This window comes from Oryza glaberrima, chromosome 12, assembly GCF_000147395.1.
Source record: "Oryza glaberrima chromosome 12, OglaRS2, whole genome shotgun sequence".
Classification (NCBI taxonomy): Eukaryota; Viridiplantae; Streptophyta; class Magnoliopsida; order Poales; family Poaceae; genus Oryza; species Oryza glaberrima.
This window is the reverse complement of record NC_068337.1, coordinates 1,853,945-1,870,736: the sequence shown is the minus strand read 5'-3', so window position 1 is coordinate 1,870,736 and position 16,792 is coordinate 1,853,945. Positions and strand designations below refer to the sequence as shown.

Here is a 16,792-nt window from a genome sequence, read left to right as displayed (position 1 = left end):
AGCTTCCACAGTTTTGAAAGTTATTCATCTTCTATACTAACTTGGTAGATAACTGAAGTTTACAGTGTCAAGGCAATTTTTGCTTAGGCTCATAAAAGATGGAAATGTGGATGTTTTTTAAATATTATGCTTGATAGGAATTGTCCTAAATTATATATCTTATGTCCAGGGCTTTTGAATTGAGGTGAATCCCTTGAACTTAGTTGCTAATCACAACAACACATTATCACTAACTTGTTTCTTCTTACAGTTTGTCTGGTATATTTCTTTCTTTATAATTATTATATCTCATTCAACATAGTATCCCCAATTAAGATTTGCCAAGAAAGGACCTTAAACAAGAGCACATTGTTGCTTGCCAATGAGAATTTTTTGCCTTGTGAGGTAGTGCCATACTAACAGAACAACTAATATATAGCATCCTTTTGCATGTATTAATTCACTTAAATGTGCATGCTTATTAGTATTTTTGTCCAGTGTAATGCTTTATATAGTTATCAATTTTATTATACGTTGTGAAGATAAACTTAGCTCAACTGGGACCTTGTTTTGTGTAGAATCCCTTCTTCCTTTTTTTTTATATATACCTGCATGTGTGGAACTTCCATTTCATTTTCTTGTTTTGTGTAGAATCCCTTCTTCCTTTTTTTATATACCTGCACGTGTGGAACTTCCATTTCATTTTTTTTATATACCTGCATGTGTGGAACTTCCATTTCATTCTACGGTGGCCCTTGCATGTTCTTGCTAGATGGCTAGCATTCTTCCTTAGTTTCAATTTTGTCCTTAAGACTTGTTTTGTTGCATCATTTTTCTTGTGTGATTGAAATTGCATACAAGCTAGAGAATTCACTAACTGGTTATTTCTCTTGTCAATAAATCTGTGATTGAAACTGCATACAAGTTCTCCATTTTATTTGTCTAATTAGACTAGTATAGTGGTTTTGAGAACCTTGATTGTCCACCAGTTGTTTTATTTGTGCATCAACTCTGTGTGCATGGTTTCAGTTTGTCTTTTTAATTTGAACCAACCTTAAATCTCTTCATACATTATCTGGTGGTTTTAGTAATCTCTTTTTGGCTAAATGTATAGGTGCTTTAGTTTTTGTAGCATTAATTTATTCTAGGCAAATAGTTTTATTTTATGGTCTAAAACTTGATGCTTTCTTTGTGCTAAATATATCCTATATCCAGCTAGCGCCTTAACATTTCATTTTTTTTTCTTGCTAATTATTAATTCCCAGATTGTTTGTTTTCCATCTGCATAACCAAATATTAGAAATATCGTATCAATGTTCTATGGTTGCTTGTTTGACGTCAATGCAATTACTGTGCCATTACTTGTGTCTATGTCTAGTAATGCATGAGATACAAGTTCAAATAAATACTGTTTGTGTGTGTTCTTTCTAGGCATTACTAAGCTAGTAGCTGCCATTTGTATTGCTATTAAAAGCTTTGATGCCTTCACACCTTTCGCGTTTTTATAAATAAGGCGGCTAATTTGGTTTAATTAGAGTTTTCTTTTACTTTAGCTCCTGCAAGAATTTTGTTTAATTATATTGCATGTGCCAATGCTTTTTGGTTATTCTTTGATTTACTTCCTATTAGAGTGCAGTGACGTACGACATATTGAAAGTGCAAAAAGTACATATCAGAAAATGACTTTAAAATGGTTTTAAGTGTGATATACACCTAAAATGCTTACATTAATATCATTTTGATAATGACTTGATCCCTAACCAAGCTTTGATGCAGTACTGTTCTGATAGTCTTCGTAGTTACTTTAACAAGATGATGGATTTAATTAAATATAATGCACATAGTCCTGACTCCTGAATCTATATAGCTACTTATTAAACCTATCCTTTCCACCACCTGACTCCTGAATTGATATGATCTTTAACAGGATTTAGAACATGCAATTAAATTGAATATTATTAAAAATTGATAACTTGTTCTCTTAATGCCTTACCCTTATGTGTGTGTCGGCATGTACGTAAGTACGTTCTATCAGTTTGTGTGCATGACCTAGTAAGATTTATTTAGGGAAAATCTAATCCTAACATTTTCTTTACTGTGTTAATAATGTTGCTATATATGCTCCGTCAGTTTGTAAACATGACCTAGTAACAGTTATTTTAGGAAAATCTAATCCTAACATTTTTAATGTTGTTAATAGTGATTGCTATACACGCTCAATCCAAATTTAGTTGCTTTGCATAATAAGGTGCTAATTTAGAGTTGTATGTGTTGGAATGTACAAGTATTAATCATGTTAAATGTCCTAAATTCTAAATCCACTGGCACCAGATGATTTCAGTTGTGTGAGAATATATTTTACATGAGCTTTCTGCCAAATATTGTCTTTTTCATGTTACAGTATGGACTTCTAGTTGTCAGATGTTTGGAATTTAGTAAAAATGATCATTTGCATGACGATAAGATGATTTCATTCCCAAAAATTGTTTTTTTACTAAATTTTGTTCGCGTGATTAACATTTCATTCTTGCTGATTAGTTTTCCATCTGCATTCTGTTCCAAAGGCTAGAAAGTATCATATCTATGTTCTATGGTTTCTTTCTGATGTTTATTTATTTGATGTCAATATATGTTGTGTTACTATGCGAATACTTGTGAAGATCTAGTAATTCATGAGATTGAGGTCAAATAGATATAGTGTTTGTATGTTTTTTTTATGGAAATTGCTGAGCTAGTAACTATGTATTTAGTTTTCTTTTACCAGCTCATGTTTGTTTAATCATATTTCGTGTGTCATTGCCCATTCTGTGTGGTTATGCGTTGATTTACCTCCTATTACTGTGCATAAAGTACATATCAGAAGATGTCTTCAAAATGTTTTTTGCAATGTGATACACTTAAAATGCTTACATTAATGTAATTTTATTATGACTTGATCATTTGCCAAGTTTCTTCTGATTTATGTCGTGTTTTCTTCAGCTATTTCCTTTGATGCACTACAGTTCTGATTTAGTAAGTTACTTAATAGGGTGATGGATATGGAATTAAATTTAATATAGTGCACATAGTTTTGAATCTATATTATTTAAAATATTTTCGACTTATCCATTCAAACGTGGTTTGATATGATCTTTAACAGGATGATGAATATGTAATTAAATTAAATATTATTAAAATGATAACTTGTTCTTATAATATCTTCCCTTTTGTGTGTGTATTGATTGGCATATACCTTCTGTCAGTTTGTTTACATGAGCTAACATTTATTTAGGGAATATATAATCCGAACATAATTTTTACTCCGTAACGTCGCCATGCTTAATCTAATTTTTTTCTTTGCATAGTACACTAATAATTGAGATATGTGTTGTGGTATTTAACCATGTTGAATATCCTAAATTATGTGTCGGGAGTATTAACCATGTTGAATGTCCTAAGTTCTGAAAATGCACTTGTGCTGACTTTGTATTTCATGTATATCCTTTGAAGGCAATATTGAGTATGGACTTCCACTTGTCGGATGCTAAAAATTTAGCACAGAAAATCGGTTAATCAATGATAAGACGATTTCATTCGAAAAATTTGGTTTTAGCTAAATTTATTAGCGTAGCGTTCCAGTTATCCTTAGATGTTGAACTTAGTTCATGTTATCTACCTGTTTGGCAAACTAGCATATACTAGTATAATTACCGGAACCTAGTGGTGGTAGTTAGTCTGTTTTTCTATGCGCATTTGCATTGTTAGTCTAATGCAAACTGCATTTGCATTTGTTTATTTTCGTCGGTATGGTTATATATAGCTCCTTCTGCCTAGGTTGCTTGTGGTGAATTACTAGTATTTGATTATGACGATAGTTGCTTTATTCGACGTTTTTGCTCTCCTTGATGTTGGTAGATGCTATGATGGGCTATGGGTAGCTAACTCGATCTACTCTTTATACTCACTAACTTCATACTGTTTAACTGTCAGAGGTGCTCCAATTTTTTTTTCACTTGACGTGTTGGGGTGTTATGTTTGGGGGTAGGGGGGTGCCTAACACTGCCAGTGCCGGTCCCAAGCCCGGATAAAAGTGGAGGGGGCACCGATTTCTTCAAGTTTTTGAGTTGTGTGTGTGTGTGTCGGGGTGATCTCGGTGAGAAGTATCTTATGTTGTGTTGGCTGGTCAGTGGTCACTAATGTTGACACGGCAATATCTTTCGCCCAATAAGCTTCAGAAAGAGCAGAACTGCAGAAATATGGGCGGTGCCTGTACCTGTACGTTGCCCAAGCTAAGCACCAAAGAAAGAAAGGCTGTAACGCCAACAGTTGAAAGATCCCGTGGGATCAGCATCGAACTTCAGCAATCTTCAAGGACTGAACTCTAATCTGTGGTTATGTGGTCTGGTCTGTGGTTTTCCTGGTATTATTACATTGGTTGGTCGTTCATCGGTGGACAAATGGCAATGGAAGCTCGTCTTGTGCTGAAAGGAAGCTAGTGGTTATGCCGTTATGGTTTTCCTGGTATATTACATTAGTCATTCATTGGTGGACAATGGAAGCTCGTCTTGTGCTGAAGCAGCTGAAAGGATTATTGCCACTAAGCTTGTTGTTACTACTGTGAGCTCTCCAACGCTAGTTGCTGCAGGGATATGAAACAATCCAAAGACCATAAACTCCACTGATCCAACAGCAAACAAGCATTCCCAGAACACACGAACATCGTCATGGCGGCTAGTTGCTAGTGCGCACCATCCTCTGCCACGACCCACGCCGAGTGAGCGTACAGGATGCGCCCCTTCCACCCCTGCAGCAACCACCCTGCATCCTCCTCGATCACGAATTCCTCGTGATGCCGCCTCCTCACCCTGCGCCTCACCGCCTCCACCACGTCGGCCTCCACCGCCACCTGTCTCAGCCCCGCGCGCCGATTCCTCGCCTGCCACCGCCTGTACGTCTCCGGCCGCTCCACCCGCTCCGCCCCTTCCCCGGCGATCACCCCCACCGCCGCCCGCCTCAGCACGTCCCTCTCCAGCACCACCCGCAGGTGGCTCCCCTCCTCCGGCGTCGTCGCGTCCAGCATGTCGAACAGCGCCGAGAAGAAGAAGAGCGCCTCCCGGAACCTCGTCGGGAAGAAGGGCGCGCCGTGGGCGCCGTTCACCACGGCCTGGACGAACACCGCCGGGCGCATGTCGCGGATGCTGCCGAGGACCGTGTCCCGAGGGCTCGGGTCGTCGAACACGCCGCTCTCGTCCATCAGGGTGCCCAGGCTGAGCACGTCGTTCACGACGACCGCCGCCTCGTCGGGGTCGACGCCGACGACGTCCTCGGAGGTGACCGTCTCCCACCTCGCCGCCGCCACGGCGCGGAACTTGAATGGGAGCCCGAACGCGCGCGCGCAGTTGCTGAGCCGGCGCCCCGTCCTCTCGAGCCGTCGGGCTGGCCGGAAACCTGGCTGCGGGTGGCCGACGAGCGTCATCCTCACCTCCGGTGGCCCGCCTTCCCTCTCCGCCAGCCGCTGCAGCAAGGATGGCCACTGGAGGCCGTGGTACTGACCGCCGTAGTCCACGATGTGCACCTTGCTCCTCCCTTCCGCCGCGCGGAGGATGGCCATGTTGGCGAACGTGAACGCCACCCACTTGAAGCAGCACGCCGCCATGAACACCTGGTACGCTTCCAGCAACTCCATGGCCGACGCGCGCTCCTCCGCGGACGCGAGCAGCCGGTGCTCCAGGCTCGCCGCGCCGGCCAGCCGCGCCTCCAGGCCGTCGGCGAAGTAATGCGCCAGCCGCTCGGTGGCGTCCCCTGTCGGCGACGAGTGCCGCTTGATCTGCTCCAGGAGTTCGCCGGCGCTCCGGCGGTTGCCCGATGCCACCGCCTGCGCGCACGACATGAGCAGCTCGCGCAGGTCCACCACCTCCCCCTTGCCCTGCCTCCTCTTCCGCCGCGCCGCCTTCCCGCCGTTTTTCTCCGCGGGGACGCGTGGCGCGTTCACCTCCTCGTCCCCGTTGAGCATCATCTTCTCCAACATCTCGCCGACGCCATCGTCGTCGTCCTCCTCCTCCTCCGGCGTGGCCATCAGTTTGCTCGCCCTGCCCACCTCGGCCTCCAGCTCGTCCCCGCCATGCTTACTACCCTTCCGTCCCCTACCATTGCCGCTCCCCTGCATCATCAAGGCAGCAGAATCCTCCATGGGTGCACTGTTCACCTCACCGGCGATGCCGGAGGAGGAGGAGAGGATCTGGGCGAACGGCTGCTGCGCCTCGAGGAGAGCGGGGTGGTCGGGGTACAGGCAGAAGAACATGTCGTCGTCGATGTCCTCCTCCATGAGAATACGCGAGATGTACGGGAGCACCACATCGTCGGCCGCCGCGGCGGCTTCGGACGGCGGCGCGGCTGGCCCCATGAACTCCAGCAACGCAGCGCCCCAAGAAAACACGAACTCCTCTCATCACCGGAGTGCCATATGATGTACTAGGTGGTTTCCATGCTTACATTGGAGTCATCGATCAGCTAATCAGCCAGCGTATCGACATGGCTGTGGCTGATGGCATCAGGCATCAGCTGAACATAGGCATCATCTAAGCTCATTGATAAATGCGATGCGACCAACACACATAAGAACTGACGTTGTCAATTAGATCATCAGTTTTGTTCTCTGAAAAGGAAATTTTGTTACGTTTGTTGTATGGATAGTGAAAGTTACAACTTACAAGTGACAAAAAGGAAGGAACTCTAGCATCAGAAACAAAGCCAGCACCTCATCTGCTTGTTGAATTTTTCAGACGAATATGCAGCAACAAACCAGCCGTCCAGATCAAACCCAACTCATCCTGGCGAGCAGAACACGATCGAGAGAAATGGACAAACTTGTATTGTGCATCTGTGTACTATGTTTACCATGTCAACTTTGAGGCAATTCTATATAAATCCTGTCAATTTGAGCGAAATGCTCAAGTGTATCGTCTCAGCTCTGAGATCTGAACTCTGAACAGGCAAGCAAAAGCAGAACAAGATGGAGCGTTCTTCTCCCAAGCCGGTCATTGCGCTCGTGCTGTTCGTCGTATGCATCGTCAGCTGTTTTGAGGATGCCACCGCCCAGTACAGCGGATCGTCCAACAACGGCGCGGCGGCGACGGGCCCCATGGCCGCCGGTGGGAGCTGCTCACTTGCTGTTGCTGCCGCTGTGCTCGCCGTCGCAGCGTTTGTCTGGAACTGAAACATTGTGGTTGAGCTCTCTGTTGCTTCTTTCTTTTCGTATAACTATGAGTGAATCATCTTAGTGATCTCCTTTGCTCTGGTTATTTTAGTATCTTATATTTTATATTTATTTTTATGATGTTCTTGTTTGCGTCAGATTTATGAGTTTTTATGTGTATGCGATGTGAATGGAGTACTTGGTCTTGCACGCCTATGAGTAAAGGTGTTCGTGTACGGTGTACCTGTTTTCTGTGTACGTCTGAAATGAAGTTCGAGTTGCTTGTGTACCTATGTTGTCAAAAAAAAAAAAAACTAGAATGGTGGCCCGCGCAGATTGCGCGGCTAGTATCGTTAAATTTTTTTCTCATATATTAGCTTAAATATTTTCATATTTTATTATTAAAATATATTAAAATGACAACATAATTTTAAATTCTTGGTTGAACTAACAAATGTGTGATATTTTTATTGTATTGTATATACGTGATAGTTATTTATAAATTATATTTCTATATGGACTCAAGAATCATCTTTTAATATTCCTTATTTTTTAAGTTTCGAATTTCCTTTGTTCATAAATTCTATTCCTATATGAATTCTAGACTACTCTACCAATATTCATTTTTCTTAACTCTGAATTTTAGCTATTTATAAATTATATTTTTATATGAACTCTAAACTCTTCTTTCAATATTTCTTATTTTTAATTTTGAATTTCAATTATTGGTAAATTGTATTCCTATATTGACTCTAGACTTCTTTTTCCAATATTCCTTATTTTGTAATTTTAGTTATTTATAAATTGTATTCCTATATGGACGCTAGTCTTTTTTTTTCCAATAATCCTTATTTGTTAATTTCGAAATTTAGTTATTTATAAATTGTATTCCTATATGGATGCTAGACTCTTCTCCCAAACTTGTTTATTTTTAATTTTGATTTTTTTTGTAATTCTAAATTGTATTTCTATATGGACTCTAAACTCTACTTTTAATTTTCTTATTTTTATTTCTAACTTTCAGTTAGTTCTAAATTCCTGTGTGTGGACCGTAGACTCCTCTTCCAATATTTCTACTTTTCTAATTGTATTTCTATATGGACTCTAAATTTATTTTTAAATATTTTGTTTTTTAAAGTTATTTATAAATTTTATTCCTATGTAGACTCTATACATTTTTTTTCTAATATTTCTTATTTTTTATTTCGAATTTCAGTTATTTATAAATTGTATTCATATATGGACTCTAACTCTTCTCGCAATCTTGCTTTTTTAAAAAATTTTGAATTTTAGTTATTTCTAAACTGTATTTCTATATGGACTCTAACTTCTACTTTTAGTTTTCCTATTTTTTAATTCCGAATTTTAATTAATTCTAAATTGTATACTTTTATGGACTCTAGTCTACTCTTTCAATAATCCTTATTTTTAATTTTGAATTTCAGCTATTTTTAAATTGTATTCCTACATGGACTCTATTTTTTCTTTTTCTAGTATGGTGGTCTCGACATCGATGCCCCGTCTTGACCTCGAACTCTCCCATAGTCCCATGCCAGCGCGCCACCCCCGGCCTTGACCTCTGCCGTGTCTCCCCCCGCTCGACGTCGACCTCTAGGCACCAGCAGGCAGCAGCACCCACACACTGTCCTTGAGCTCGAGCTCCTATCCACCACCCTAGCTTGACCTACGCGGCTCCGTCGCCCCAGCGTGCCGTCCTCAAGCTCGAGCTCTTCTCCGCCGCCGTCGGCCCTCGCTAGCTTGACTTCGTTCTTCACTTACGCCCGCATGTCGTCCCCGAGCTAGAGCTCCTCTCCGCCGTCGTCGCACCTCGCTTGACCTCGATATTCAGTAGCACTAGCACGTCGTACTTGGGCTCAAGCTCCTCTCTGCCGTCCCGGCTCAACCTCGATCTCCACGGCTACTCCGATGCCCGCGCGCCATCCCGGAGCTCAAGCTCCTCTCCACCGCCGTCGCCTCCGTGACTCGACTTCTGCTGTACCTGGACGTACACGAGCTCCTCTTTGCTCACGTCGCCTAACATCGACCTCCACACGAGTCTTTCCAGTCCCAAGCTCCCCATGTTGCCCCCAAGGCTTTAGTGTGATCTCTGCCCACACCGCCATGAGATGGTTGGGTGAAGTTGGAAAGAGATCGACGGTGTGGTAGGAGATGAGTCAGCGGACTCGCTGGTTCCTTCCCAACTGAGAAGTTTCCTTTTTTTTTCCCCTCAGCCACACTGGCAAGTGGGCCACTGGTCCAAAGTGATACATTTTGGTAATAAAATCTGGTGTAAAGTGAAAGCATTCAGTTAATGGTGGTCCAATGTGAAACCATGATTAAAAAACATGGACCAATATGCAATTTACTCAACAAAATAATACCTACAATATCTACTCATCCTTTGAGGTAGATGAGACCATGAAGCTTCCAATAACATCGCTAGGGCTTAAAGCATGGGGCACCACCAGGTTCTGCCCTGAATCCGAGCTGATATGGCAATTCACTGTAGAAGGTGCACAACTCTGTCTCACACCCAACTCCGGCTTTCCAGCAAAGCACTGAGCCATTCCATCACAACCCAAAACATTATCAACTCCACATTGTGCTTGGATCGGGCAACTACCCAATGCACCATTGATCCTCGATCGCACATCCACCAGTAACGACCTCAACCGTACCACCTCCACCTCAAGTGCAGCCTGCCCTTGCAGCCTCTTCACCAGCTGCTGGTTAATGACACGGAGCCTCTTCACTTCCTCTTCCAAGTGTGCTGTATGAGCCTTCTTCTTCTGCCGGTATTTGCGGACAGCCTCGCGGTTGCCCAATGGCTTGCCGCTCTTCTTTGGCTTGGCTTTGTCACCTCCACAACTATCATCATCTGAGCTGAAGACACGGGTGTGAGTGTGGTAGCATGTATGGGTGTGCTCTGTTGCCGATGGACCAGGCGGGTTGCAAGTATGAGTGTGTGTGCATGTTGTCCTGATGCTTGGCAGGAAGTCATCAAGGCTGGTTGGAATCTCTGGATTTGGAAACATCATTTGGCTGGAAAGCTCTATCTCCCCGTCATCCATATTTTTTCACCCAACTTAGAAGATGCAGATGACTAAATGAGTGGGCAGATATATAAATTCTTACACCAAATAGGCCCTGTATAAAGTTCAGAAAATTCACAGAATAAGATAACAATACCAGGTTGGATTGTTCAGAGAGTAGAGAAACTAAATTCAAAAAAAATGTTTCCTCAAGTAAATGAAATAATCTAGGTTAAACATTGGCATAACTACTGGACAGAGACATGGCAGTTTATGCTGCAAATGTATATTTGAAGCTAACCTAACAATTGCAACCTTTGACATTGCCCTGTTGTTCAAAAACCTAAATTTGTACTAGAATTCTTCAGAACAAAAGGATGTATCAACTATCAAGCATGACTTGACCAGATAGAGCATACATAACAGTTCGTATATAAATAAAGATCAGCATCATGAACCTAACATGTTTCAGGGAAATCAGACACCTAGCATCATTGATGATCATGTTAACTGTAGCACTTCGCGTACAATATTGGGCAGGCAAAATATCAATGAATATAGAACGGTACAGCATAGCCGGATAGCCCAACCCTGAGTAACTATGACTCTATGAGCAACCTAAAGATAATTAACTAGGAGTTATTTCATTAGAATGAAGTAAATGGATAAATATGATCTGTCATTTTTGTCATGCGCGAAAGCATCATAAATTTAGAAGTTGGCCAATCCGGCGCCTAGAAGTCCAATACAACATGTACAATCACCATATGGCCGGAAATTTTGATGCACAAATTAGAAAAAGAATTTGCAAGTTAATTGCAAAGGGAATTAACCAATCATTCTCAGGCGGAGAAAGCACGCACCTTTCACCTGCTGCCAGGACCGCGGGATTGCAGTGTCGTCGCCGGCGTCCGATGCTTCGTGGACTCGCCGTCGACCGGAATATGGAGCTTTGGCCCGGCGCCGCCCTGTACGAGGTTCCCCGGAGGAGGCGTCTAGTCGAGAAGCAGCGCACCAGAGAGCCCGTGGATGCTTTTAGATTAGAAGGTTAGAATGGATGGAGGGGCGGCACGTACCCGTCCGCCTCTCGAGAGAGTCAACACGACGTGTTCAGCTCGGGCAGCAGCAACCGTGTCTCCAGTCTTGAGCACACACGTCGCTGCGCCACCCAGCCAAGCCACACCTCACTGTCTACCTCAGATTCTGGCCCAGAAATCTCATAGTCCATGTGGCTTACAGGGGTGAATTGACTGTACTGCAAAAGCGAAAGATAATGTAAAACAAGCTTGCAAAGAGACCTGAAACTGGCTTATACTGTACCAGTGCACCATCAGATTCAGCACTCTGCGATACAGGTAAAATACGCATGTACAGTCTTGTTTCAGAAACGCATTCCTCTAATAAATCGACGAGTACAAACAGTATAAATTATTTCTACCAGATTTTCTGGTAATTTTCTGCAACGACACTACATCTTCTAAGTGGTAGCTACAGCTATGCTGATCAGATCAGTACGGGCGGCGCCGGCCTTTGTGGCGGCTACTGCTGTTGTCGTCTCCTCTCTGCCGCTTTGCACCTGGCCTGCTACTGCCGGAGCTGCCACCACCACCGCCATAGCGGCCGCCACTGCCGCCATGACGTCCTCCACTGCCGCTACGATGTCCAGCTTGCTGCGGCGGCGGCGAAGCCAGCGGCAACTGTCCACCAGGCTGTTGTCTGCAAAGAAGCAATGAAGATATCATCAGCAATGGAAATGCCAAAATGACATGTAACTGAACAGAAGTCATTTCATCTCATCTCATGCTGATAGGTGATAACATGTTATTAGCTTTTCTGAAGAAAAGATGGTTGGTAGCGCTTACACAACATATACGAGACGACCATCCGGTAACATCATTGGAACCATTGCTGCACCTGGAGGAGCTCTTGGAGCATACAGCATAGGCTGCAAAATGCAGAGCATACAATGGTTAGAAGGGCATCAATCATCCTTTACTACATGTATTTACTCATTGATTGGGCAAAGGGGTCTATGATGATGATGTACTCGTGTACCTGTGCAGTACTAGCAGGAGCAGCACCATAGGCACCTGGTACTGACATGATACCATATCCAAGTGGAGGATAACTCGGGAGCAATGGAGCTCCATTTGAACTAGGTAGTGGTACTCTATCATCCTTCTTATCAGCAGCAGGAGGTTTCGCAAGTGAGCAATCCAGGACCTGACCTGTTAAGAGAAATATGTGAGACCTTGAATGCACCAGACAAACCAGACTAAGCATAGTGGGACATTTTTTGGGGGAATACGCAAGCATAGTGGGACATTACAGCGCAAGAGGAAAGCTCACCATCAAGCTCATATCTCTCTGTGTTCTGCAGAGCCCTCATGGCCATGGATCTGTCCTTAAAGTGAACAAAACCATACCTATTATCATGACCTCCTCTTGAAGGAGGAAGAACAACCTTTTCAATTTCACCATGGTGCTCAAACAGCCTTTTCAGCTGTGCTTGAGTAACATTCTTGGGCAGATTTTTCACATATACAGATTTAACCTGAAAACACACGCAAAATAATCAAGTTCAAATAAAACATCATGGTATAAGAATTATACACAAACAAAGTAAAATTGTTCATGTTATGCTTGAACAAACCTGAGAAGTAGAGGCCGAGTCGTTATTCTTAGGATCTGCCCAGCTGACTGTAGGAGCATTTGAATCTAGTTTGAATGTTGGGGAAGACATCTCCTGCCTTGCATACTCTGCACATGCATGGTTGTAGTATTCAACAAAACCATAACCCCGATTGCGATTTGCACTTGAGACCTACAAGTACAAAGAAATTTTTAGGAGAAACAAGATCGAGGGTGCATAACAAAGTTGTTGAACTACCCAGATCCATACCTTCATGAGATCAGCTTTTAATACTCCTGGACCAACTTCCTCCACAACCTTTCTGAAATCATCATCTGTCCAACTATGGGGTACATTTCCAATAAAAAGCTTGTTCTTAGCCTGCGAGGAAGAAACCCTTATCCGCTTTCCCTGTAACGAGAAGCATAATGAAAAAATTCAGTAGGTATAAAAGATCAAGATAGATAAGTTGTCAGCTATAACAGGGAACCAGGAGATATTCTGCACATGTGTGTGATCAAGGCAGCAAAGCTATGTTTTCCAAAATTATTGGTAAGAGAACATAAGCTACCACTACTCCCAATCATGAACAAGTGTTTCCTGTTAATGGCATAATCAGTAGTTTTTAACCAAATATTACACGTTACAAAACCATGATATTACTAGAGATCATGTATAGTAGATATGTGTGTGCCCCTCCCTCTTTCTTCCTACATATCCAGGGAAACAGGGAGCACAGCTGATGTGTGAAATTACTGTGCTATGTCAAAATCAACAGAAGTCAACTGCAGATATAAGTGCAATAAGACTGAAAAAAAATTAAAAAAAAGGAAAGCTTATTGCATGATAATATTCGAGTGAAATCACTATTTTATTCTCTACCAGTTCACATTTGGAAACTGCAAAAGGTGTAGTAAAAATGTCCAGAACTTGCTTGATCAATTACCAATCTTAGGTTAAAAATCAATGGCACTGATGGAGTGACAGTATAGACATTTCTCAAGTTCAACAGAAAACAAACCTTCAGTTTTGCATTGTTCAATTCTTTGACAGCCTTTAATGCCAAACCTTTTGTTCTAAAATTAACAAAAGCATATCCCCTGCTATCGTCCTTTCCTCTCATCATTCTCACCTGCATAAAACGGGAGAATATGTAATTCAGAACAAAACAGGCCACATGGAAACATAAAATGAACAATGTAAGCAGTACTTACTTCCACAACTTCTCCAACTGGTTCACATAGTCTCTTCAGATCTTCAGAAGATACATCACTGGAGATGCCTCCAACATATACTTCAGAACCATGGGGAGGAAGAGCAAGAAGCTCAGCATGCTTTCCCTTTTCAGTAACATCCTTCTGGTGAACACCTTTAGTTTTACTTACACCTTCAGTTTCATCAGATTCCTCTTCTTCCTCCTCATCTTCCTCCTCATCTACCTCCTCAACTTCCTCCACGACATCTTCATCCTCCTCTACCTCCTCCTCTTCTATCTCCTCCTCAATTTCTTCATATTCAATTTCCTCCTCTTCTACCTCCTCCTCATCATCATCATCAAACTCCAAACATTCTTCTGATTTTTCTGGTTCAACTGAATTGGCAGAAGCAGCATTATCTGTCCTCCTTGGCATCTTGAAAAGCTCAAAGTTCCAAGGCAACTTTGGAAAGAGCAAAGGAGCCAACAATATTGGGAGAGCAAAGTGATGATACAAGGATAGGAAGAAAAACAACCAAATAAACAAGAGTACTTGTTATGCAATAATGTCAAACAGGATGCAGCCATGGGTATCCAACTGGATAGAAAGAAAATGTATAAGGAACAAATGAGGAAACAGTGGTATGGTTACAAAGGATTACACGGGGAGGTTCTCAAGATACAATCCCCAATCAGCATGGACAGCAAGAGCATGCAAAAGAGGGGAAGCAAAGATGATGCAATGCGAAGAATAATCAACAAGCTGATGATGCCAATATATTCCGTGAAATGGAAGGGAAAGGAAAAGAAAAGAAAAAGGCACAGAGATAAAAGCACGATGAGAAATAGAATACAATTTGCATAATATGATATCTGAAGTAAAAATCTAATTCCTGAGTAAATAACATGACAGCAGTTGAGAGTCTGACTAATAACAAAGAATGGAGCAAAATGCTAACTGGAACAATTTTCATACAGCAAGCAATCAACCTAGCCCTTGCTTAATTTTTAGGATCTTAAGTACCATATAGATAATTACATGCTGACTCTATTTTTCGTTAAGAAAGAGATATCACCTGCACTGTTCAGCACATTGCAATTTTCGCATAAGTTAAAAAACAACTATTAGGACCTAAAATTAATGGACTGAATATGAGTAAAGTTTGTTCGTTTATATACAAGGGCCTGTACAAACATATTAGATCGAAGAAGTAGATTAGTGCTCTCGTTTCCAAATAGCACAAGATAGGTATTGGGAAGGAGAAATATTAACGAAATGACGCAATCCAGCAATCGGAAAGGATAAATTTCGACGAACTAGCGCGACCCCAACAATTGAAAAGAAGAGATCTTGACGAGCGCCTTACTGCTGCTGCCGCTCCCAAATCGCAAGGCAAAGAACAACCAAGAACGTAACAAGATTGGAATCAGAGATTTGGTTCTCACCTTGGGGAGGTGTGGTCTGGTCCCGAGCAAATTAGGGGGAATAAGCCACCTGCGAGCCCTAGTCTCGAGCTGGAAGAAGAGGAATACGATGGGAATGGAGATTTGCATCCAGCCCCTCGATTTTTTCACTGATTACAAATTCATCCGTGACGAAGAGTCCGGCTCAGCCCAATACAGGAAATGTCCCTGAGACCTTGGACCATGGCGGCCATATAAAATCTTGATGGGCCTCCAATGTGCGGCGAAATGCACGGCAGTGTTTTGTTTCTTTCAAACTTCCAAAAATTCCGTCACAACAAATATTTAGACACATGTATGAATCATTAAATATGGATAAAAAACCAATTGTACAGTTTGTATGTAAATTGCGACACGAATCTTTTGAGCCTAATTATACAATAATTTGACAATGTGATACTACAGTAAACATTTGCTAATGAAGGATTAATTAGGCTTAATAAATTCGTCTCGCAGTTTACAGGCGGAATCTGTAATTTGTTTTGTTATTATTCTACGTTTAATACTTTAAATGTATGTCCGTATACTTAAAAAAAATTGGCACACGAACTAAACGCGGCCTAGGTTAATCAGACTCAGCGAAATATTACTCGATTAATACAATTGAAAGGAGAGAGAGAGAGTCAATGATGCATATATGATTGGACAGGACTTCATGTAGGGCCTCATCTTTTCTCTTATACTTATACTTATCAGTCAAAAATTGAATTTTCAACCTTAAATTTGGAGCTGCTTTTCGTTTATACTTATACTTATCAGCCAAATTTTGAATTTTCAACCGTAAATTTGGAGCTAATTTTGAGGTTTTTTTCATCAAAGTTTATTTTTTAGCCTTTGCTTTTAGATCTTTAAGAACACATATATAAAAGTTTTATTCACAAATTACTTTTTGTTTGCAAATATGTCGTTTCTCTTATTTCGCAAATAAGCGAAATGATGGCTTCGGTATTCTTGTTGCTAGCTTTTAATGAACCTAAAGATAGTACTACTTACCCCCCCCCCCCCTTTGATTTCAAATTTGAAAGATTTTAATCATATTGAAAAAATTCCTATAAAAGCATTTGAAACAAGGATTGAATCATATCATTTTGTGTAAATTTCACAAACTACATGTATGTTGACCAAACTATCACAAAACAACAAATTTGGCACCAAATTTCTCATAGAACTACAGATTTAATGTGTTTAAAAAATAAAACAACATATTTAATATTGAATTCATCACAAAAGTACATATTTTAGAATTTAAATCCCTAACACCATTGTTATGTTGGAGCAATAAGTGTTGTAATTTTGTGACTAAAATGGTTCTAAAC

At 41.7% G+C, this 16,792-nt stretch overlaps 3 protein-coding genes across 6 annotated transcripts; all 3 read right to left on the bottom strand.

Moving 5' to 3' along the window:
• Positions 1-4,302: 4,302 nt before the first annotated feature.
• LOC127756207 (scarecrow-like protein 30) lies at positions 4,303-6,578 on the bottom strand. Its single transcript, XM_052281602.1, has one exon. The coding sequence runs from the start codon at positions 6,359-6,361 to the stop codon at positions 4,697-4,699; it is 1,665 nt and encodes a 554-aa protein (XP_052137562.1). The 5' UTR covers positions 6,362-6,578; the 3' UTR covers positions 4,303-4,696.
• Positions 6,579-8,107: 1,529 nt separating this feature from the next.
• On the bottom strand, positions 8,108-11,359 carry LOC127757474 (basic leucine zipper 23-like). 3 transcript variants are annotated; one of them, XM_052282988.1, is made up of 3 exons: positions 11,049-11,359; positions 9,535-10,300; positions 8,108-9,437 (listed from the first exon to the last, which is right to left on the bottom strand). In XM_052282988.1, the coding sequence occupies exon 2, from the start codon at positions 10,222-10,224 to the stop codon at positions 9,544-9,546; it is 681 nt and encodes a 226-aa protein (XP_052138948.1). In that variant the 5' UTR covers positions 10,225-10,300; positions 11,049-11,359; the 3' UTR covers positions 8,108-9,437; positions 9,535-9,543. The 3 variants fall into 3 exon arrangements, with proteins under 3 accessions (XP_052138948.1, XP_052138946.1, XP_052138945.1); XM_052282986.1 differs by having other exon boundaries at positions 9,539-10,300; XM_052282985.1 differs by having other exon boundaries at positions 8,108-10,300.
• A 120-nt stretch (positions 11,360-11,479) lies between these two features.
• Positions 11,480-15,577, bottom strand: LOC127757473 (heterogeneous nuclear ribonucleoprotein Q-like). Of its 2 annotated transcripts, none has more exons than XM_052282983.1 (9): positions 15,459-15,577; positions 14,032-14,475; positions 13,839-13,949; positions 13,088-13,228; positions 12,839-13,009; positions 12,535-12,739; positions 12,241-12,413; positions 12,048-12,130; positions 11,480-11,901 (listed from the first exon to the last, which is right to left on the bottom strand). In XM_052282983.1, exons 1-9 carry the CDS (start codon positions 15,564-15,566, stop codon positions 11,694-11,696), a joined length of 1,644 nt encoding a protein of 547 aa, XP_052138943.1. In that variant the 5' UTR covers positions 15,567-15,577; the 3' UTR covers positions 11,480-11,693. The 2 variants fall into 2 exon arrangements, with proteins under 2 accessions (XP_052138943.1, XP_052138944.1); XM_052282984.1 differs by having other exon boundaries at positions 14,032-14,775; positions 15,459-15,556.
• Between the last annotated feature and the right edge of the window lie 1,215 nt (positions 15,578-16,792).

Bases quoted from the DNA above. Each gene is read 5' to 3' on its own strand.
- LOC127757473 (XM_052282983.1), bottom strand. From the start codon at position 15,566: ATGCAAATCTCCATTCCCATCGTATTCCTCTTCTTCCAGCTCGAGACT. The intron at 12,740-12,838 runs GTTTGTTCAAGC...GTGTGTTTTCAG, and splicing joins ACTCGGCCTCTACTTCTCAG to GTTAAATCTGTATATGTGAA. The intron at 12,131-12,240 runs GTACACGAGTAC...TGCATTTTGCAG, and splicing joins CTCCTGCTAGTACTGCACAG to CCTATGCTGTATGCTCCAAG.
- LOC127756207 (XM_052281602.1), bottom strand. From the start codon at position 6,361: ATGGGGCCAGCCGCGCCGCCGTCCGAAGCCGCCGCGGCGGCCGACGAT.
- LOC127757474 (XM_052282985.1), bottom strand. From the start codon at position 10,224: ATGGATGACGGGGAGATAGAGCTTTCCAGCCAAATGATGTTTCCAAAT.